Raw genomic sequence first — 24,319 nt, 5'->3', positions numbered from 1 at the left:
CCCATCCTTTCAGATGAACTGGGGTGAGAGTTCCTAGCCCTATACACTAGGAGAGAGAGGCCATTCTCATGGCCCCAGGGCATCTGATTCTCTCTAGACATGACCATTGTATAAGAGAGGAATGTCTTTGAGCACCCATGCTAGCTTTGAGTCCTATAAACTGCTGTTTAACAGAAGAGGAATGGACGGCTTGTTCCTCACTTAATAGGAACATTAAGGGACTTAAAGGCTTGCCATTAGAACACTACCAGCAACAATTCTGTGTTGGCCCTCACTCGCTCATGCACTTGATAAGGATGAAAATGAGTTGACAGTACTTTATAAATAAAGGGTAGCAACCAGCTCTGTAACCATGGTAACGAAGAACCTTTGTAAAAATTTGGATAATTACAACTCTCTGCTCAGACACTCCCACACTGGGAACATTTTGGATTACTAAGCCTTGTTGAGGGCTCATGGAACATTTCTCTATGGCGTCAGAACATTCTAGTAACACCTTTCAATTTAGTTTATGGAAAACCAAGTTCAGTAAAACTAAAAACTGCCGATTCTATCAAGTTGTCTTTTTCTTTCCATTAAACCACGATTCCATTACGCTACACGGCATTTCCTCACAGGACAAAAGCTAGACCCTGGTCCCTCCAAACCCTGGAAAGTCACACAGAAGATGGTGTGGGGGCACACAGCCAGTCCTGAGCTTGAGTTTTGTCTGGCAGGCTACTGGCAGGAGATCTTTCTGCTCAAGGGGTCGAGACTCCCAGCAGTCCCCGTGCCTTCTGCTTCTCTCCTTCTGTCTCCAGCATTCTGAAGGGTTCACTATGTCTGAGGCTCTTTTTGGGAAACAGAAATCAATGCGCTGTCTTGCTGCCAATAACTGCAGACTGCAGGATGTGGATGTGTCTCACCTAGTGCACCCTCACCATTTCTCAGAACTAACCTTCCAGGCAAGCGGGCCCTCTGCAAACATTCAGAGTCTGATTTCCCCCACCCACCCCCAGCCCGCTCTCAAGCAGGAGGCAGGAAATAAAACAGTTAAGTCACTGATTAGGCCAAGGCAATCTTCTAAGTTTATTCTCCTGTTATTAAAAAGGACACAGTATCCCCAGGGCTCTCAAGTCCCCAGGTTCAGAAGTCTGAGCATCAGCACGTAGAACCATACAGGGAAGAAGGGTGAGCAGATTAAGCTGCCCAGCTCAGAGAGACTGATTTGAAATATTTGAGTCTCTGTTAGCATATCTGCGTGATTTCTTGTAAATGCCTTGAAGAAAATAAAGAATCCTTTTAATGTATTTGCTAAAGCTAAGCTTAACTTGAATGGCAAAGCAATGATTTTTTTCAAAAAAAATTTTTCTCTTTGAGATACTGAGGAGGATGTTTCAGAACTCCTGGCTATGGATGCTATTAAGGAGATTAGTTACAGAGTGAGCCAAGGCTCTTGCAGCGAGACCCAAGGCCCTTTTCTGCGGGGCCCTCAAGAAGCTTAGCTTGCACTGGCCTCCCATGAAGTTCAAGACAGACAGTTTCTAACCTGTGGCAGAATGGCCACCTGGGAAATCGCCTGGGTGCTTCTCTCTCTCTCTTTTTCTTCCTATCTTTGAAAAACATATCGCCTTAGTTGGCTCTAATTGTCAACTTGGCACAACTTAGAGTCATCTGATAAGGAAGCCTCAGCCAAGGACTTGGCAACATCAGATTGGGCTGTGGGCATGCCTGTGGGGCGTTACCTTGATTGTTAATTCACACAGAGGTGCCCAGCCCATTGTGGGAGACATCATTCCCTAGGCGGGTGGTCCTGGGGCACATAAGAAAGCTACCACAAGGCAGCAAGTGAGCTTGCAAGCAGTGTTCCTCCATGGATTCTGCTTCAAGTTCCCGCTTGAGTTCTTGTCCTGACTTTCCTCAGCAATGGGTTGTGACCCGTGAACACCAAACTTCTCTCTTCCCTTAGTTGCTTTTGCTCAGAGTTTTATCATAGCAAAAGAATGGCATCAGAACAGATACTATGTTCTTTCCTTCATAATAAAACTTGAGCAACTACATTAAACAGTAGTTGTTAACAATACAGCTATTGTTAATGTAACAGGTATTTTTAAGACATAAGTAAAGACTCTCTAGTGGATGCCCTTTGCCATGTTGTGCCAAATCCGTTTTGGTCACAACTCACATTGGGTCCCTGCAATGTGTTATTTGCGATTGTTGAGTTCATAGAGATGTAAGAGCTTTACAAGGTCAGGATGGACCTCACGTGTGGTTCTGTGACCGCCCCGACCCTCAGCCCTGCTATTAATCACTTCCCAGCAAGATGGACAGCAAGCCCAATCCAGATTTGGAAGGCATCACACATAGGCAAGAGACGGGCATGCGCACTCATTTACCATGCAAAAAATCTGCGCTCAGTCATGCAACCAAAGAAATCTTAAAAATATGCCATGATGTTTAAGTATGTTTATGATTTGGGGCTGCTGTGCTGACTGTCCTCACAGGCTGGATGTGCCTGGTAAGTCCTCTCACATGGCAAACACTAACAGGGCTTGGTTTTCTGGTTGCTTCTCAGACAAAGGCTTTTTGGTTATATCCTGGAACACAGGACTTCGGGGTCCTCTCTCTTGATTGTATCTGGTATGTGAGATGACCTCTCTTGTGGGTTACTGGGCATACATGGGCCTGCACCCAGGGCAGAAATACAGCCCCCTCCAGATTAATCTGGAGAGCTTGGGTTGGAAAGCCATTTCTGAACGGAGCAAGCCTGGACACCCAAGTCTATGCAAGTCCGCCCAGCATCGATTTCACTCCACCAGTCCCCTCAGGAACGGCCCAGGATGTCATGTGAAACTAAGTCTCAGAGTTGACTGCCCTGAGTCTGCGAGGGCAACTGGAAACTGGGTTCTTACGAGTGATCTGAACACTGAGAAGCACTGGGGCCCTAAGGAGATTGGCTGGAGAGTCCACCTCGCCTGCATGTGCAAGTTTCAGCTTGTCTGTCAGATGGAAACAGACGGCTGGGCTCTCCAGGAGAGAGTGCTGTGGGGAGAGGAGCTGACCAGAAAGGGGTCCAGGGAACTCTCGGATGATAGGCACGCGCAGCATTATGATTGGGGAGCATGGCACACCTGGCTGTGCTTGCAATCTGTTAACACCTGAGATTTCAGTGGGCTATGATGGGAAGTATCTCCCCTCCATACCATATGCTCCAATAAGGCATAAATCCAGATCTAAGAAATGTATAGGTCCAGGGGGAACTGGTATCAGCCCCCATGAAGCTAGAGCATCCTTGATTCTCCCTAACCTACCTGGAAGTAGATCACCATATGTGGCCATGTGGTCTTAGCCTCAGAGGCAAGATGCATTTGAGCTGTCCCTAGACTAATGCTGTTCTTAGACTAATAGTCCCTAGACTAAATAGCTTAAATGTTGTTTACATCTATATTTCTAAAGTAGCAGCTGACCCTGGACTTGAGTCACATGGACCTCCCCCCACCCTATCTGTGGCTTAGTGCTGGGAAGTGTCACAGGCTGTGTGTATGTCAGACTCATATGTGGTGGTATGATACTTTCAGGCTATGGTATCAGGAGGTACAGGAATCCCTAGATGGAACCCTCATAGGTGCAATTAGCAGCTAAAAAACTAACAAGAACAAATGCTGGCATGTTCTGGGGTTAGGACACTTATTCATTGTTAGTAGGAATGCAAACTGGTACAGACATGATAAAAATCAATTCTATACTAAAAAAAGGTTCCCAAAAAGGTCAGAAATAGATCTGCCACATGATCCAGCTCCACCACTTTTGGATGTATGCCCAAAGGACTCTATGTCCTCCTGTAGAGGTACCTGTTCACCCATGCTCATTGATGCTCTATTTGCAATATCCAGGAAATGGAAACTACCTAGATGTCTATCAGCTGATGAATGGATAATGAAAATGTGGTGCATTTACACAATAGGATATTTCTCAGTTATTAAGAAAAAAGAAATTATGAAATTCACAGGCAAATAGATGGAGCTGGAAATAATCATTCAGACCTAGATAGACAAGCATGGATTGTTTTTTTTTTGTATATGTAATATAACGGATATTACTGTTGACTCTTTAGGGATATGTGTTTCATTTGTAATGCTCACAGAGCTCAGGAAATTAGGAAGGGGCCATGGAGTGGACTTCAAGGGAGGAGAGGTAGAATGCTGTTGCAATTGATAATAAAATAGTTCCATATTAGCTCAGAATGGAGTATCATAAAGGTCTATTTATTTAGGGGTAGACTCACAGAAGAAGTAGTGATTAGCAGTTCTCTGCATGAGTGGGGAACTGGAACCAAATTCAGTAGCCAAGGGGCTTGTGCATGCCCCTACATCTGCATTTAGAGTACACAAGACCACAACCAAAGCGGGCCAGCATCCCAAAGGCCATGGGTTGGAGGAGTTCCCACAGCACCTCCCCTTTTTTGTCTAAATAAGAGTTCCAAGCCCAATTCAAAACTATATACAATTATAACAAATATTAAGTATAAAAGTTAGAATTACAACTAACACAAACAACATCAAGCAAGAAACATATGCTAAATGTTTCAATAGTTATCCTATCCCAAGAAGTCTAAGTCTTATATTAGAAATGGTTTGACTAAGTCATGAGAGGAAAGTAACTACAACTATGTAGTCTTCAACCCCATCAAAGACCTTGGAAGGGAAATAATATTACCTGAGTAAACAGGAAGTGTAATCAAGCAACTCCCCAAAAGGTGCAAGAAATGACAAAGACAACTGGCTACCTGGGGAATCACCCAAATTCTCATTTTCAACATTGGGGCAACCAACTTTGGCTAAGGCCTAGAGTAACTGACAGACAATTTTCAGAGGCAGGGAAATTAAAAAAAACCATCTTACCCTGTCTTGGAAAGGTTTGGCAGTCTTTTTGCTTGTAACCTGCTTATCCAGTCTAGACACAGTGCATTTTGTCAGTGGTCAAGGCAGGGGCAGTTCTTTGCTCAAAAGCTAGTTTTGCCAAGAAGAAAACAAGCTCCAAGTGGAGTGTCTTCGGTGTCCAACATTTTCTTGGGAATAGATTGGTGCTGCCAGGAGCTTTCGTGTCTCATGTCAACAGAATCCTAAGTTATTTAATTGCCGTATTCTACAGTTCTTTGAAGTGGTTGAAGATTACCTATTTATGCAGAATACAATTTCTATGCATCTAAAGAACCTAACTAACATGACTAAAAGTTTGATCATTATAGAAGACTATCTATTAATCTGATGATGTGGGATTCCCCTCTTTATGCTATATGTTTTATTACCATTGGTTATTAAAGAAAATCTTTTGGCTTAGTAGAGTGAAGCTAGGTAGAAAATGAACATAGATATAGGGAGAGAGAGTAGGTGGAGTCAGGGAGACGTCATGTAGCTGTCGAAGGAGACAGACGTAGGACTTTTATCAGTAAGTCACAGCCTCGCGCTGATACACAGATTAATAGAAATGGGTCAATTTAAGATGTCAGAGCTAGCTAAAAGTACGCCTAAATCATTGACAGAACAGTGTTGTAATTAATATAGTTTTTATGTGATTATTCAGGTCTGAGTGGCTGGGAAACAAACAAGCAGTCTCCACCTACAGAATGCAGTGCTGGCAGAGGAAAGATAGTTTTCTTTAAGGGTGTAGCTCCTAGAAGGCCCACCACATTCCAGTGGAAGGCCACACATCCAATAATATTGGCCTTGATGGGGAAAAAAAAACCAAAAATTGGGTGGGAAGGGAAAAGGAAGGTGAACCTAGAAAAGTAGAAAAGTTATAGGAGGCAGATGAATATGATCAACCTCATTGTATGAAATTCTCTAAGAATAAAATACATTTAAATAAACTCTTAACTCTGCTTCCAAAAGAAGAAGAGGAGGTCTTTGAGGACATTGAAATGACCCAGTGAGTGGAAGTTGTTTGCCAGACACACACTGTCCTCTGGTGCACCCCCAAGAACCTGTACCACAGATGCCAATGTCAAAAGAGCAATTTTTGTGGCCTTTGGTTATAGCAGTCCAAGGGGCATGGGCTCTTCAGAAGGGTTTAATTTCCTTTTCCAATTTTGCTGTGAAGGGGAATACTGACTGTGAACTTGACAGGATTTAGGGGACAAGCTTTGGCCATACCCATGAAGGATCCTCTGATCAGGTTAACAGTGGTGGTAAGACTCACCCCAAATGTGGGTGGCATCATTCCCTAGGATGAGGCCCTGAACCGAATGAAAGGAGAAGAAATCTAGAGCCAGCATCCTTCACCTTCTATGTCTTAACTGTGGATGCAATGTGACCGGACACTTCATGCTTCAAGCATGTCACCATGCTTACCCCCACCAAGGTGGACTGTCCCCTCAAACTGTGAGCCAACACAATTGCTCCTTAGGTAGCCTTTGTCAGGTGTTGTGTCACCAAGGCAACTAAAGCACCTGACCTCACCCAGATGCAGACAGGCTTCTTAACTGTTGGAGAGGGGAGAGGAATACACACATTTACACCGGGAGCACTCAGACAGTTTCTCCATGAAGCACCTCTCCTTTCATAAAAGCACCAATGGGCTCAGTGAAGCTCCTTACACCTGGGACCCATGAGTCCCCTATCCCCGGCCACCTGTGAATATCCACACCTGCCACTTGTAAGGGTCCACCTCTGCCACCTGTGATTCCCCGCACCTGCTACCCATGAATGCTGACTTCATGTTTGTTCCCTAAAGCTCAAAGGAAATTGAAGTTAAATTTATAACTAAAGTCCAAGAGAAAATAAGGCTGCTTCAGAAGCCGAATGCAGCCACTACCGCAGCCGCCCTGTGGGCAGGCACATTCTTGGCATCTCTGCGTGCAGGTCTTACCTTCATAGAGCCAGTCGCTGAGGCCATTGTAGACCACACCTTCCTTCCCTGTGGAGACCACTCGGATCGCCTGCTTCCCGACGTGTGCGCAGTAGTAGATATTGTTTTCAAAGATAAATATCTGAATTGGGAAGAAGAAACAACAGCAGAGTTAAACAAGGAGTGCGCTTAGGTGTTCTTAAACTTGAAATCTCCGGGCTTTTGCTCCCCTGCTGTGTACATTTTATTGACAAAGGTGGTCATGGAAGCATTTGTGGTTGATTCCCCTGCAACATAATCCATATTTAGGGATTGATCAGACACTCAAACTCTGCAGTTTGCCCAATGTCACCATCGCTTGTCAATTTATGTTACGGCAATTATGTTATGATTGGACAATGTGTGACTTGATACTCTTGAGTACTGGAACAATGGCACTTTGAATTGGATTGATAGTTCAGCAATGTGGTTATTCCTGGTGATTAAACTGCAGGCTAAGGGATTGGACAGCTAGCCTTCCATCTCTCCAGCTTTCTCGGGGAGCAGGGTGGCTAGGGACCAAGCCTGTCATGTGTCTGGATGGCAGTAGGTGGGTACTGTCATGTGACAATAGTATTCACTATGTTTTAAGGAGTTCAGATCTTGACAAGGGCTATCCCGAGGTGGAGATGTGGGGAATCTGGGAAGTTGTGGGCTGTTTGGCCCAGGCCAGGGCAGGCCAAGCTTCCTTGCAAAAGGGGTGAGAAGCAGTTGCATTGGTTACTTAAAAGTCCACAGTTCATTACCATCAAACACTTTTACACACCATCCTGTCCACCCACAGAATGTTTCCACCATCCTCAGCTGACACTCTGCCCATGAAGCACAGCTACCGACACCTCTCCACACACAGCCCCTGGCACCTAGCACTGAGCATCAACTCTCTGTGAGCTGTCCATTCGAGGCTGCTCAAGTACCGGGCAGTGCCTGTCCTTCTGTGGCTGGATTAGTTCCCTGAGCACAGTGTCCTCAAGGGTCATCTATGTTACATCATGTGCCAAAATGCCTAAAAAGAGGTTTTCAGCTCAACCCAAGCTCATGGGGTTCGAAGGGACTGAGGAGCTGGGAGGACAGATAAAAACACAGAGAGGGACCGGATCTGGAGTGGGCAAGGCAGGTGGAGAAATAAGAACAAGATTATTGGGAGCAGAGGCTCAATGAAGAAGGGACATGGAGCCAGTTTCTGAGGATCTGCAGGAGGAGATGGGCAGCCACAGAGAGTTGCTGACTGATGCCTGGGAGGGGGTAGCACTGCTGAGGGTGGGTCCAGTGTCTGTGTGGTCAGAGAAGAGGGACAGGAGGGACAAGAGTCTGATAGGATGACTGTAGCCACCACAGGTGTGACCACACCGAGGGAGGAGACAGTACAGTAAGCTAGCAAGGGAGGAGACAGTACAGTAAGCTAGCAAGGGAGGAGACAGTACAGTAAGCTAGCAAGGGAGGAGACAGTATAGTGGGCTAGCAAGGGAGGAGACAGTACAGTGGGCTAGCAAGGGAGGAGACAGTACAGTGGGCTAGCAAGGGAGGAGACAGTACAGTGGGCTAGCAAGCAGTAGCCATGGCACGAGGGAGCCAAGGTCTGAGCTGAAGGGTAGGGGCGAGGATTTCTGGCCATTCTCTTGGGCCTCAGAGTGATGGTGACACACTAGTAGAGTTGCATTGTGGCACAATGAGTCAGACCTAGGGTGCATCACTGACTTTCTAGGGGAGGGGGCAGAGTTGGTGCATGCAATGGTTCTCAGAATGCAATGCGACTGGGGAATTTTACAAAATTCCTGATGCTTAGACCATCAGTCCAGCCAGAGTCTCTGCAGTGGGATCCAGGCAGAAGTATTCTGAAGTACATCCTCGTGACTTTGATGTGCAGTCAAATTTAAGATTCAGTGGCCCAGGGACTGGCCCAGCTCCCAAGTCATCACACTGAGACAGCCTATGGGCAGAGCCACAGTCAGTTCTGCCCATGCGCCAAGCATCTGGACCTGGACTTCATGGTATGCAGACCACACCGGCTAGACAGCAGATAAGGAAATAGGGCTAGTTTTGTTTGTTGTTTGATTTTGTTAAAAGAAATTCTAAGGGCTGGAGAGATGGCTCAGAGGTTAAGAGCACTGGCTGCTCTGCCAGAGGTCCTGAGTTCAATTCCCAGCAACCACATGGTGGCTCACAACCATCTGTAATGAGATCTGGTGCCCTCTTCTGGCCTTCAGGTATACATGTAGGCAGAACACTGTGTACTTAATAAATAAATATTTTTTAAAAAAAGAAATTCTAGAAAAAATATTGAGAGAAGGTGTTTTGCTTAATACAGAAAAGCAAAAACATGGACTCTTGTATTTTCTTTGTTTACAGTACTGGACAAACACGGACTCTTTCCCACTTCCTTTATTTATAGCACTGGAAACTGAACATAGGGTTTTGCCCAAGTTCTACCCCCCCAGTTTTCCTTTCACTTTTTTATTTTGAGGTTTTATTAAACTCTCCAGGCTGACCTCGAACTTGGGACCCTCCTGCCTCAGCTTTCTGAGTGGCTGGGCTGACGGGCCTGCCCCTCCAGTCCTGTGAATGTTTTATTTCGAAATCCAGCATGGTGGCTCTGGAAGCTTTTTTCGCTACTGGTTTTTGGTGTAGGCTTCCTGTTTTCTAACATGTTCACTTCAGCCTGAAGCAAGCTGGAAAGCTTCCAGAAGCAAGGGCACATTCTAATTTAATGTATGCACCTGTTCTTACAGAGTTGCCTAGGAAGAACCCCTTAAATCTGAGCTCCTTTTCTGCACTCAGCTGGCCGTGGCTTTTGAATCAAGTCAGGCTGCAGTCAACTAGTAGTTTGCACGACTAAAATCTGCAGTGCTGGGTATTTCTGCTTCGGCTTTCCGGGGAACTGTGGAGAGGGGCACTCTGCGGAGCACTCTTCACATTCCCCATTCTGCATTCTGGTGATGACGTCAGGTAGGGAGGTAAGACACCGTACTGTGCTGTTTGTGCATCGTGATGCTGGGAGCAGGGACAGTGAGATACTGGGGTGTAGCTCCTGGCCCATTCATGTTGGGATACAGGCCTGGCTTTTAACCATTAGGCACGCATCAGGCAGAGGGTTCAGGATCTTATTCTTCCAAGTGGATATGGCAGGGGCTGACAATGTTCCAGAAGAGGCTGCTGACATTAAGACCTAGTCATACGTGCCTCAATCCCTCTGCCTAGCCCACATTAGCCTCCCTGCCTTGGTTTGCCATATTCCTCATATTCCCTGACCTGATAGAGGAGACAGCATTCTATGCCCTGGCTCACCTCACAGATTCCAGCCACAGTCGTCTTTATCAAAGGACCATTTTCCCTCATGCCCTTGGGTCCATTTCCTTTCACTACAGAATACAGTTTACCATCTGGTAGTAAAGGTCCGCCATGACTAAAATCTGTCCGTATGATTAGCTCCTTCTTCCCTGCAGGCCTGGCTGAGGTGTTAGATGTGATGACATGGGAGCTGGGGCTGTCTGTGGCCTGTGGCAGCTCAAATTCAAAGTGGGAGTCCAGTTTCACATAGCCCAGGGCACTCTGGGCTACGGCAGTGGACATCAAGTACCAGACACATGGTGATGGACCCTAAAGTCAGTTGTTGGCTTCTGTGCGTTTTTTTGTTTTTAGTAGATGTCTCCACTTGTGATACTTCTTCTGGAGGTTCTGGAAACTTCTGGGTTGGAGGAAATAGACTGTTAAGGGCAGGTCCCAGAAGATGACCTCAGCATGGGTTGAGGCCGTGTAAATGGATGAATGTTCAGCGCTGAGAACGGCACAGCACACAGCACACGCAGTAAGTCCAGGAGCACACCTCCTGCTCCTGTCGGTTGCCACGCGTTCGCTATGTCTGGGGTCATAGTGGGAAGGTCTGTGGGAAGGCGCCGTGTGAAGGGGGAGCACAAAAGATGGATGCTTTCAGTTTCTATCAGGGCTAATCCACCTCTCTCCTCTTTTCATTGGCTGAGTCCTCCACAGGCAGCCATGTTAAACACTTGGTCCCCAGCTGGGGGGCTACCATGGGGGTATGATGGCTAATGCCAATTGTCAACTTGGTAGGGTCTACAATCACCATGGAGACGTACCTCTGAGCATATCTGGGAGGGAGCCTCTGGTTAGGTTAACTGAGACAAGCGGATCCAGCCTAACTGGGGTGGTACCACGCTACAGGTGGGACCCTCGGTGGAAACAAAAGGGAAAGGCAGCTGAGCGCTAACACTCATCTCTGTCTGGACGCAAGGACCAGTCACCTTGTGTTCTTGGTGACATGCTTTCCCAATCATGATGCATAGTACTCTGGACGCAAGGACCAGTCACCTCGTGTTCTTGGTGACATGCTTTCCCAACCATGATGCACAGTACTCTCAAACCGTGAGAGGAAATGGACTCTTCCTTCCTGAAGGAGATCTGTCATAGCAACGAGAAAAAGAACAAATCTTGGGAGGTTCTGGAAACTCCAGCAGGTAGTTATTGTCTGGAAGGCAGGACATTGATCTTGTTCCTAATGTCCCCTTCCTTTCTCTCTGTGACCTGAAGAAGCTTCTCTGTGTCACACTCTTCTCTCTGTGATCTCAAGCACTTGGGGCCAAGTGACTATGGAGTTGGAGGAAGAATGTGTCAGCTTTTAACATGAAAGACTTGATGGCAGGATGTGCAGTGGTCATTCCAGGAGCCTGGAGGAGTTTTTAGGTGGGGAGAGACATCAAGGGAGGGGGGGGACATCAGGGTGCCTTGTGTCCCACAGAAGTTTGGATCACTTTCCTTTTATAATGGGAAGCAGAGGCCCAGGGGGACAATAGAACTGAATTAATACCTTTAAAAAGAGCATCACAGTGGCCGGGGGTGATGGGAGACCTAGCAGAGTCGGGTAGGGCTATGAGAGAAGGAGAACACACACACGAAAAACACGAGGAATGTGGAGTGTGTAGCCAGGAAGGTCGTGTGAATAAGAGGGAGGGAGGGAGGGAGATGAAACATGGAAGAGGCTTGGGGAAGGTCGGTAGATGTGAACTTTGCTAGACTGCAAGCGAGATGCCTCAGATCTCCCCGGCCGCCCCAGGCAGGAGGAGACACACTGGTTGACGCAGGGTTCAGAGCGGTCCTCCACAGAAGGAAGTAGAGAGTGTGCAGGCCTCTGAGAAACCAAGAGCACCATAGGCAGGGAGAGGGGCTGCGGCCTTGTCCAGCGGGTAGGAAAGCAGCTCCTCCTAGCATCCATACCGCAGTTCTTCCTCCCTGGCAGGCTGCTATGTGAAGGGGACACTGCAGCCCCAAATTGTCTCATATGTGATTGAGATAGCCCACCAGAATTCGGCTTCCTCCACACCACGCTAGCAAGTGCCATGGTGATAAGGTTAGGAAAAAGGATGGGTACCCACGTCTCTTTCCTGAAAACCGTACTGAATTTACTCCAGGCATTGAGGTACAGCAGCTAAGCAAACAGCCCCTTACAAATGCTTGTAAGGCCCTCAAGCATTTCACAGGGGGGCTACTGCCTCTCTTGGCAAAGTATCTAAAACTTTTACCTGTGTTTTAGTCTTAATAAAACGAATTGCTGCTTTAGTTTTGAATGTGCATTTTTCTCTGTTTCTTGAAGAAGGCACTGAGAACTGGAAAACAACCAGAGACTCCCAGTGGCGGTCAGAAAGGGATTCCCAAAGCTGTCTTTCCTGGGCGCAGATATTTGTGGTGGTTTGAATAAGAATGGCCCTATAGTCTCATAGATTTGAATGCTTGGTCATTAGGGAGTCGCACTACTTGATGGGGATCAGGAGGTGTGGCCTTGTTGAAGGAAGTGAGTCACTGGCAGTGGACTTCGGGGTTGCATAAAGCCAAGCCAGGACCAGCGGCTCTCTCTTTGCCTGCTTCCTGCCTATCTAGGTGTAGAAACTCTCAGCTACCTCTCCAGCACCATGTCTGCTTGCACGCTGCCATGATCCCACCAGGATGATAATGGTCTGAACCTCTGAATGTAAGCCAGCCCCTATTAAATGCTTCCTTTTTATAAGAGTTGCTGTGGTCATGGCATCTTTTCACAGCAACAGAACACCGACTAAGACACTATTATTCCTCTTTCCATGGAAGAACGCTCTACCAGTATTAATCTAAATGATAATCTGAATCATCTGGGTTATGACTAATGGGGACTTCCTGTGTGTGTGTGAAAACCGACACCTTTAATATTTATAGAACCAACTCACAGAACACTATAGGGAAAGTGCAGCCGCATGCTCTCTGGTTACCAATACAGCTGGAAGAGAGGCACAGCTAAAGAGGTGGCTAATTACATGAGGAGCCAGGGATGAGATAATTACTATAATTGGGTGCAATTAGCTTTTAGTTGTGGAAAATCAAGGCCAAAAGGGAACCATATTGAATAGCTTTTGTTAAAACAAAAGGACAGTGGCACAGCAATGGGTGGGCTGGTGACAGAAAAGGATGCTGGGCTTGAAGTGGAACCTGGATCATGGTCTCCAGCTGCCGGCTGCCTGGCTCTCACAGGCCGCTTGCCCTTATTTCATCTGCTCTCCTTTGCCGCAGAAGAGGACTTGGGAGGGCTATTTCTAAGAGAGTTCTTCCACCTGTGACCACACTGAATCTAAAATTCCCAAGACCATTTACAACCTGTGGAAGATTGATTAGTCAGTCTGTGGCCAGTTTGACTGAAGTGAGAGCTGTTCACCACAGATGGGAAGCAGAATAACTACGGTGAACCCAACATCTCACACCAAAGATAGACGTAGCATCTCCCCGAGGCGATGAAAAGCCTCAGTGATCGCATTTCCTAAGCTTCTCCAAGTCACTGTTTTACACCACTTTCGAGGCTCAGGGTCACCTCCAGGTGGTGGTGAAGGTGCCAGCTGCCTCTCCTGGTCCAGCTGCCTCTCCTGGTCCAGCTGCCTCTCCTGGTCCAGCTGCCTCTCCTGGTCCAGCTGCCTCTCCTGGTCCAGCTGCCTCTCCTGGTCCATTCTGCTCTTTCTCTTGAGTTATTCCATCAGATATGACTTTACTGACATTTCTTCAGCTGAGGTCATGATATGTCATCTGAAACTATTTGGGCAGGCTTTTCTAATCTGTTGACACTGCAATACACTGTCATCTAAAAGCTTACGATTGAGAACTATGTTGTAATCAAGTAACAAAACCACCCAGGACAGAATAAAATACAAACCCTGTGTTTTAATTATGCTTATGATTTTCTCTTGGGCTGCATTCATAGCTGTCCTTGGAGGCATGTGGCAGGTGGGCCTTGGCTTTGCTACATGTTAGTGTGAAACCGACTGGAGGAAAAATTATGGAAAAATCATCAGCCTTGGTCAGGTGATGGTCATAAGTAAGTTATATGTTTCTCAAGATTGCTGAATAAATTTCCACAGGGGGCTGGGAACACTGCAGTAAACACCCCATGGCCAACTCATGCTGTTGGAACATCACACCCAAATAAAGTAGTGAAGGGTGTATGTCCACTGTAGGTGGCAGAGAGAAGCTGAGAGAGATCCTTGCAGTCACAACTGAGTAGTGCTGCATCCCATGCCTACAGCTGCTGCCAGCACCCATGACTGCCTCTTGTAGGCCTTGGTCTCTGTTCAAACTACAAAGGCCCCTTCTAGTCCCTGGAGCAGTTTCAGTAACAGGCCATGGGAGGGCAAGTTAGAATCACCAGTGATGGGTCAGAGATTGAAAAACGCTCTCTTCTGGGTAGAACTTGACCTCCAGCTAATATTCTGTTCCTGTTGTCTGGAAACCTGGCAAAGGGAAACTATGAAGTCTGCTGGTATACAGTATGGTATGGGAAAAGTACATCTGGACTAGAGGAGTGGTGGGTGCTGGCAGAAGCCGTAGGCATGGGATGCAGCTATAGGCATGGGGGGCAGCTGTGAATGCACCCACTCTGATCACAGGGAACTTTCTCACTTGGCATGAGCCTGGGGAGGTCTCCATTATGGTAGTTTGTAACTACCTAGAATCCAGACCTTTAGCTTCCAAGGAAGAAGGCAGGGCCGTGTTCACACTCACAAGGGTTCTCTTGTCTTTCAAAGAGGAACATGGGGGCAGATCTCCTGGAGCTGGAGTTACAGGTGGCTATGAGCTGCCTGACACGGGAGCTGGGAACCTGCCATAGTTCAGGTTTTTACTGCTGTGATGAAACACCGTGGCCAAAAACCAACTTGGGAAAGAAAGGGTTATTTTGCTCACACTTTCACTGGCCATAGTTCCACATCCAAGTAAGTCAGGACAGGAGCTCAAGCAGGGCAGGAACCCGAAGGTCTGATGCAGAGGCCATGGAGGGGTGCTGCTTACTGGCTTGCTCCTCATAGCTTGCTCAGTCTGCTTTCTTATAGAACCCAGGGTCACCTGCCTAGGGATGACACCACCTACAGTGAGTTAGGTCTTCCCACGTCAATCTTCAATCAAGAAAATACATCATAGGTTTGCTCACAGGCCAGTCTGGTGGGATCATTTTCTCAAGTGAGGTTTCTTCTTCCAGAATGACTCCAGCTTGTGTCAAACCAGCCAGCACAGAACCGAACGGGTCCACCGCAGGACATGCTCTTAACAGCTGAGCTATCATCTCTCCAGACCCCGTGTGGTGTCTTAATTAATTGTCCCTTGGTTCTTTGATGCCTATTCTGTTTTTTACTGCAATAGAAATACTGTGTGCATTATGAAAAACACTGTCAGCGACTTACCTTCCTGAGACAAGTTTCTATAAATGGAAATCACGAGTCCTGCTCATTGGGCTACAACGTATGGTTAAAGGGCATAGACAAGCAGATTAAAGAATTGCACAGAGACCTAAAAGCACCAGTGTGTTTGTGATGATGGAGAGAAATTGTTCTGCATGGTGATTATTTTGATTATCAACGTATCAAAGTCAGAACCCAAACAATGCTGAATACCACTACGAAAGCGGAATTCTCTCCCACAGAGGCCGGACTGGCAGACGCATGGGGAAGCAGCCAGCAGATCCTATCAGGAGATGTTTCTAGCATTAGTTAGACAAAGAAAGAGCACTCAGGGAGGGGTGGACATGTTCAGCTAAACACAAACTCACTTTGAGGCAGAAGGGTTGGGGCTGGCGCTCTGTTGTGCAACACAGCAGCTATGACTGGCAGTAATTTGCAGTCTGTCTCAAAACACCTAAGGAGACGATTTGGAATAGTCTCAACATAAAGTCAGAAATGCTAATTACCCTGACTAGGTTACCACATACTATATATGTGTATGGAAATACCATGGTGCACCTCACATATGTACAGTTATTACATATCAGTTAAAATGATCACAAATAAGACCAGAGAAATGGCTCTGAGGGCAAAGACCCTTGCTGCCAAGCTTAGCAACCTGAATCCCATTCTGGAAACCACATGTTGGAAGGAGAGAACTGAATCTCACAAACTGTCCTCTGATCTCCACAAACTTGCCATGGCACATGCACATGAGCACATGAACGTGTGCATGCACACACACACACACACACACACACATGTAAAATAACATTACCATAGAGAAGATCAGGAAGTAAAGATTCCTGGAAGTAAAGTGTAATTGCTGCTCCACAGCCACTTCCCTCAAAACTCACCAACTCAGTTGCCTAAGCATTTTACACGGAGAATTGTAATTTATTACTTTTCAAATTCTAAGGGGAAAATCTCCCCAAACAGCTTACCCAGTGTTGATGGTAGAGGTATTTGGTTTGGCAAAGGAGCGAGGGAACATCATAGCTAAGTACATCGATGTAACACTCCTAATGCTTCTAGGGGCAGACCAGTGATCCCAGCCAAGGTAGCCATGTGCACCAGGCCTTCATAATCTTATGTGGTTCATAAACTCCCTCCCTCACAGTGGCTCTGGGAAACACAGGTGTTGACCATAGGATGGCCTGGACAGGCTCCCCAGGGTTTAGCAGGTGTCGGCAATTGCTACAAGGAGCCTCCAGGTGTCTTAAGGACAGGTAAGAGGACATGCTGTCCACTTCATCTGTAGGGTTGGCAGGTCCATTTGGACAGTCATACCTGAGCTGAGATCAGAAGGTGGACAGGGCATGGCTAGGATATGAGCATCCCAAGAGAGAGGGCTACACTTGCTGAGGTCCTGGGTCAGTCAGAGCAACTCATCAGAGGAATGAAGAGGGCTGGGATGGCTGGATCAAGGCCGAGGGTATGGGCAGGGGGCTAAGGAAGAGGCAAAGGTGGCTAATGAGATTTAGAGTCACCCTAATAATCATGTTCCTTTATCTGAGAACAGTGGGGACCGCTGAAGGGCTGGCCATGCTCTTACAGTGGCTGACTGTTCTAAAGGAGGAAATGAAAGCTGCTTTCCCCACCATACACAGTATATGGAAGAGCAGAGGGGATAAGGGAGATCAGCAGAGGGCTTGGGTGAGGGATGACCATCGCCATGACTGTGGCCATGAGGATGCAGCGAGACAGGTAGCTCAGCAAGTAGTTCGGCATGTAGAATCCCTATGGCTTGATGCTGTTCTAGACACAGGTAAGGAAATAATACTCATTGAGGAGTCTAGGAGAGCACAGGGGTCTGCCCCATAAATCACCAGGGGCAGGCAGGCCAGGTGTGGAAATCACAAGGACACTTCAGACACACCAAGTGCGGCCCTTGAGTGGATACAGAAAATGGTTTCCATCTGGCTGTGGTCATATAGCTGTGCCTGGTAGCTCTTCAGCCTCAGCCAAAGCTGGGCTATGTGTGAAGGTGGCTTTGGTATCTTTAGCTATTCACTAGTCCCTTTGTGTTGTTAGCCAGGATTGTCACCCACACCTGAGACTGCACTGTCCCAGGTAGCACCCGACAGCCTTCCATCCCACTCGGGGACAGCATTTCAGGCTCGGCCTCATGGTCTTCACATAGTATGTCTAGTTCTTTACCCCTGGAGCTGGTCACTGTTTTAGCAACTGGTCCACCAGGAAAGTAGTGGCAACAAATAAGTCCCCGGGAAAGTTCAACCTTCTTTCCTATGGGCAGACATTTTCCTTAGTATGATTCAGGACCAAGGTATCTAGAGATGTACAGTGCCCTGCTAGAGTGCTGGGAGGCATGGAAAACTTACACAGGAAGTGCTCCCAGGAGACTTCCTAGACCCTGAGCTCCTCATGCAGGAAGACACTCACTTGGCCTGCATTGAGAGTAGCTATGTTGCTGGACTTCTCATTCAGTCACAGTTGCTGGACCAGTGAGTTTATCTACGAGCAAAAGGACTGTGGCATGTACTTGGGGCATGGCTCTGTAGACATATGCTAAGCTTTATTGATAGGTAGGGCTAGCCATTTCCTGTAAACTCCATTGTTTCTCCCCTCTGTGGGAGGCTGTCTGCATACTGCCATCCTCTTCCCTGGGCACTGGAAAGGTCTGTAGTTCAGGTACATGTGTTGCAAGGATTCTATTCCTGCAATAATAGTGATGGGAACTTCGTGCTGGACTCTTGATTTCCTGAATGGTTCAGGTTCTCAGCCTTAGAGAGAGTCCAGGCTGCCTACTCCATCCACCTCCAGGGTCCAAGAGCTGTAATGATAACAGCTCTGGGGAGTGGGTGGGGCTGAACATGTCTTTTCTGGCTGCAGGAGAGGGACAGCGGAATGGCTAGAGGGGTGAAGAAGAGACAGTACCCAGCATGACCAGAAGGGAATGAAGAAACTCGCCAGAATACCATGAGTTCTTGGATTCAGCTATGCTCGGAACTAAATATAATTGCTCACCACATATATGGGGACATGCCCTTCTTCATTGGTTCCAGTTCCAAGCAGGCTCCTATCTTTTATAGTTGAAACATCTAACAAACATGTGAGTCCTGATCAACTGCCAGGCCTCTATCTCTACCCATCCCCTTTCTGTTCCCTGGCTCTATTCATGCCAGGGACCACAGAGGGCATAGATCTGCATCCTGGAGGCGGTCCTCATCTGCTTCAGGCAATCTTTCCTGTGCTTGAATGCAGAGATATGTGTGGTTATGGCAGACCGTGCATGCTGACTCATAGGCTAAGTTCAGCTATTGATACTGTGATTTGACGAGATGGAGCTCCTGTGTTTGCCACGGAACTTGAGATTTTATTGTTTTGGCTACTGAGGGAGACTCTGCTACCACGTGGTGATCCATAAGCCTTTCACAGTGAGTGGCTGCAGAGATGAAGACAAATCTAGCTAGGCAGCAATAGAAAAGTGAATGTCTTGCAGATAAAGCCATGGAGTGTGCTAAATTACAGACCACAGCAACAGTTCCTGCACATCCTGCCACCTCAGTGCCACTAGATGGTACTTTAGCCTACATACTGATCACAAGGATCCAAGAAGGATGGGGAAGTCCAGGCTATGGGCAACACTCAAAGCCAGAGCATGGGAGAAGGCCAAGCTATGACTGCCTCTTTGACGCTGGTGTATAGACAGTCTCAAGGGGATCAAAGACGATGGCCTCATAAGGGAAACACTAGCACACAGTTGACAGAGCCCACTCTGTTTGTGTGGTAAGACAAAGCAAACAGCAAGGTGTTGATGGGACAGCGAGAGCTTTGTAGGGACATCATAGCTGAGCCTTGAAAAGGCTCTCATTTGAGTATGCTGGGGACAGCACTTGCCTGCTCTAGGGAAAACATGCATTTCTCCTTCATGGGGTGGAAATCCTTTGGTATCTGTGCAAATGATCTCACTGACAGCTCACCCAGAGAAGCTGAACACATTCCACACTAGCCATCCAAGGAGCCTGGGGAAACTCAAGCAAGTCTCAAGGGACAGCAGTACCCAGAAGCTCATCTTTCTCAGGCCTTTCTACTCAAGAGAGCTGGATCTGGAGTCAGGTCTCGCCATCTGGCTGCCAGGTAGTCACCTGCTCTGAGGAGACCTGTCTACATTCTCCATCCAAATGGCCAGACGTTGAACCCTCTTCAGCCTTCTCCCCATGAACATGGAGGTCTCTGAGACAGTAGAGTCTTGCTGTGTACGTCTGAACCCTCCTGCAACAGAGCTTCTGCAGTCCTGCTGCTATTTGCTGTATTACAAAAGCACACACCAGTGAGCCCCAAGTAACAATTGCCATTTCTGCACACCTTTGCTGTGCACGGAGGAATTTTGAGACTAATGTATTTTACACTCCCCTGGCATTTAGTGTTGTCCAGACAAGACTCTGAGAGTTTTAGCATTTTCTTTCTTTCTTTTTTTAAAGATTTATTTATTTATTATATATAGAGTGTTCTGTCTGTATGCTTGCTGGCCAGAAGAGGGCACTAAATCTCACTACAGATGGCTGTGAGCCACCATGTGGTTGCTGGGAATTGAACTCAGGGCCTTTGGAAGAGCAGTCAGTGCACTTAAACTCTGAGCCATCTCTCCAGCCCCAAGTTTTCTCATTTTCATGTACAGAATCCTATGATGTCATATCACCATGAGTTGCCCCTCCCACTGTAAGGTCCACAGTATAGCTTAGCAGGGGTGCATCTGAAAAGGTGAGGAGCTAGGATTTGCACCTGAGCCGAGTCAACAGCTCAAGCTCTGTGCTTCCCTCGTCCCAAAGATATGGAAGGGCCAAAGCCATCCTCACTTTGAAGAAGACAAATTTGGCTCAGCAACATTAAGCTGTGGCCCACTGTCACACTGAGAGTAAACAGACCAATCAGAAAAGCATCTTGTGCCACTCAGGATCAGTGGTTCTTGAAGGGCACAAGACAGGAATGATCATTCTTAGGACCTGCCCACATCCACTGGGTCAAATGCTGGCAGGAACCTAGCCCAATGGGGGTGTGAGCCCTTTTGATACAGAGCACGGTGATCATGAGACCTCCTCACCAGTCCTTGCTGCCCCTTTCAGTTGGAAATCTATAATATACAATGATGGCTCTAGGCACAGACCAGTTCTGAGTCTCAGAGGGAATGGGCTTGTGACCAGACAAGACACCACGAACCCACAATTTCATGAGCTCGGAGAGAATGAATGGATTTATCAACTGCTGGAAAACAATCTGAGACATGCTCACACCACACAAGTCTTTCTGTATTGCAACTAAATTCAAGCCTCATTGCCTGCCAAGAGCCATTCCCTGACTCCAAAGAAGTGAATGAATTTTCAGCATCATCCTAAGATTATAGAAAAATCAATTTTTCTTGGAGCATTTTGGGGCTACTTTGGTATATTCTCCAAATATGAATACTCACTGAATTTTAGCAAAATGGAAATGCTACAAGGGATATGTCACTCAAGTGTCCCTGGTTGGATAGGCTGGATTGTACTGGCATGTCATGCACACTGGTGACATCAGGTGTGTGACAGAGAATAGTAACATTAGGTGTCTAGGGCGAAATGGTTGCTGGAGATGGGAATTGGAATGGCGACACGAGGCTTATGGGGTAGACTGGCACACTGGGTGTGCGGGGTAGCAGTGGGTGTGTGGGGTTGAGTGGTGACATTGGGTGTGCGGGGTGGAACGGTGACATTAGACAAGTGAGTCTGAATGTTGACACCAACATGTGGATTGGTGACACTCGACATGTGAAGGGGACAGTTACTGGTTTGAGCGTGTGTTGTGGCCTCCCCTGCATAATGCAGGAAAACTCACCATCCATTGCATTCCTCTCCCTTCGAGTTCCCCAGTACCTGACATGCGCTCTATTCAGTGTGTAGAGATGAGCACCAATGCTCCTGTCTGCCTGCAGGGACTCCTCCTAGTCACAGACATTCAGACATCCTGCTAGCTCTGCCTCTCCTGAGGGTGGTCCTGCCTATCACCACCTCCTCAGTGTGTAGAGATGAGCACCAATGTTCCTGTCTACCTGCAGGGACTCCTCCCAGTCACAGACATTCAGACATCCTTCCAGCTCTGCCTCTCCTGAGGGTGGTCCTGCCTATCACCACCTCCCCAGGGAGGAGCCTAGGGATGACCGTCCATCCACAATGCCCCCATCTCGGATACAAATGTCAGAAGAGTTTAAAGCTACATGCTGGGAAGAGGTTCACCTAGTGTTCTTGCCTGTTGCTGTGTCAAAATGCCCTGACACAAGCCACTTAGGAGAGAGATTTCAAATCACACAGTTCCAGGTTACAGCCCAGCACTCTGGGGAAGTCAAGGCAGGGACTTGAAGCACCTAGTCACATCCCACCCCCAGTCAGGAGCAGAGGGTAATGACTAAATGCACGTATGCCCATGCTCAGCTCTTCCTTCCTTTTCATTCAGTACAGATTGGGGGGTATTTCCCCAGGGTAGGTCACCTTAGTTAACACAGTGCAGGGTAGGTCACCTCAGTCAGCCTAATCAAGAAAAGCCCTCTCAGGTGCTTTCTGGGAGGAGTCTCCCCTCCCAAGTGATCCTACACTGTGTCAAGTTGACAGAGCCATCACTTGGCTAGGTGTGAGGTACGTTAAGGTGCTGGGGACGGCCTCCTCCATCTGTGATCTGACTCGTTTCTTTGTTAGCCCCTGAAAGAAGAATGGGCCTGATACTAAATCAGACAACTCATAAGAAAGACATCAATAGGATTAATTTATAGAAACTAACCAATTTTCTATTAAACACATGCACATTTAATTAACCATGGACTATAACTAAATGTTGCTGATTTAAGTCGGGGTGGAATTGAATTATATTGGCAAAGGCTTTCTAAAATCATGAAGTTAGCATAATCTCTCTACAAATGCATGCTCACCTGATCTCAAGGCTGCAATCAGAATGGGTGATGAGATGTTCAGAACACAATTTGCAAGTACGAATCAAGAGATTTTAAAAATTGTTGATATTTTTTGACTAGATAATTCCACTTCAGGAGCATTTGGGTGCAGAGGTGTGCTACGGCATGACTGATAATATGAGACACTATAAATAGCCCAGCTGGCAACAGGAAAACAGCTGGCTAAGTTTTCATAAATCTATTCCCTGAAACATTATGTAACTATTAAAATTCTGTCTACAACAGGCTTTTAATTGTCTAGAGAGCTGATCTTGTCATGGTGGGCAAAATAGTTGGGTTATCAAATTAATTATAACTTCAGAAAGTACACGCCGTTCAGAAAATGGGCGAGAGAAACAGAACAAAAATATTAATAGTAATTATGTATTATGGGTTTGTCAGTTTTAGTAAATAAAGGTATTTTTCTATTATATATATTATATATGTATGTAAAGTATCTCACATATGAGATATATTTTACTTTCTCTGCTCCATAGTATTTTTACAAGGGGAAAAGAGACACATGATAAAATTTTATTAGGCACTTGTGATGACCCTGGAACTGGAGGAGAGGGCATTCTGCCTGTGGCATGTCTATGTGATGACAATGGCCTCCAGACACATTTTCTACATTCTGTGGGTGCTGACAGAGCCACAGAATATTATTCTAGAAGGGTGGCTCTAACCTGGGCATAGCAGAGCCCGTCTAGAAACAGGAGACATTTCTGCTCTAACAGTCCCTTTCTTTCCACACCTGCTGCCCTTTCCCTATTGCCCAATAATATCCAGGCCAATGGAATTGCTATCTGGCTGTATTCCAGAGCGCTATAGAGACTCAGTGATACTTCAAGGCCTGGGGTCTAGTGGTACAGAATATTTGTTTACACAGTGAAGAACAGTCTCTGTCTAAGGGGCCTTCTGATTGGTTTAATGAAGAGCTATAAAGGCAAAAGCTAGACAGGAGAGATAGGCAGGACGTCCAGAGAAAGAGAGGAATAGAGAGGGAAAAAGAATCTAGGCTTAGAGGAGACGCCAGGGAGGCGCTGAAGAGGTGGGACATACGGTACTGAGCACAGGGAACGGAGCCATGTGGCAGAATGTAGATTAATAGAAACAGGTTAAGTTATAAGCGTTAGTTGGGGAAAAGTCTAAGCTAAGGCCAAACTTTCAAAATTATCAGTAAGTCTCTGTGTCATTATTTGTGAGCAGATGGCTGACAGAAAAGCTTACCATGGCCTGATCATAGATACATGTCTTAGTAAATCTCACAGCAAGGTGGATTTGGAGCAGGTCCAGTGTCAGCTCCAGCACCAACTTGACAAGAAACCTTGCATGACCTATAGTCTCAGGCTGACCTTACCTGCAATGGTCTGCTTTGTCAGTTTAACACGCTGTGGGACCACTGTAGAAGAGTCTCAAGGAGGAACTGTCTAGATTGTGTCAGCCTGTGGCATGTCTGTGAGGAGCTTCTTAATTGGGGTAGCCGGTGATAAGACCCACCCTGAATGTAGGTGGCACAGTTTTATGAGCTGGGCCGTGGACTGTGTAAGAGTGGAGGAACAGGTAGTGGCACCTATACCTGGGGCAACAGACAGCTGTCTGATTGGACTTAAGGCCTGCTCCATAGGACAGAATTCATGTGTGGTGCTGAAATCAGTCAACCATCTGTTGCTAGTGAGGTCATGACCCTAGAGGGTTGCTACTGCCACCTTCTTAAACCACTTAAACCAGCGTAATTCCCAACCACACTCTCAAAACCTGTCTTTATACCCACTGCTCATCA

General features: G+C 46.9%; 1 protein-coding gene across 4 annotated transcripts in view; it reads right to left on the bottom strand.

Annotated features, from left to right (window-relative positions):
• Positions 1–24,319, bottom strand: part of Dpp6 (dipeptidyl peptidase like 6) — an 880,940-nt gene that overhangs the window by 119,217 nt on the left and 737,404 nt on the right. For all 4 annotated transcript variants that reach the window (XM_026789414.1, XM_013353878.2, XM_026789413.1 and 1 more), the window contains exon 8: positions 6,847–6,967. In XM_026789414.1, coding sequence (XP_026645215.1) covers positions 6,847–6,967 — 121 coding nt within the window. The remainder of the gene's footprint in view (positions 1–6,846; positions 6,968–24,319) is intronic.

This window comes from Microtus ochrogaster, unplaced genomic scaffold (assembly GCF_000317375.1).
Source record: "Microtus ochrogaster isolate Prairie Vole_2 unplaced genomic scaffold, MicOch1.0 UNK18, whole genome shotgun sequence".
In the NCBI taxonomy this organism is placed as follows: Eukaryota; Metazoa; Chordata; class Mammalia; order Rodentia; family Cricetidae; genus Microtus; species Microtus ochrogaster.
Note: the sequence above shows the minus strand (reverse complement) of the source record. Positions and strands in the feature narration are given on the sequence as shown.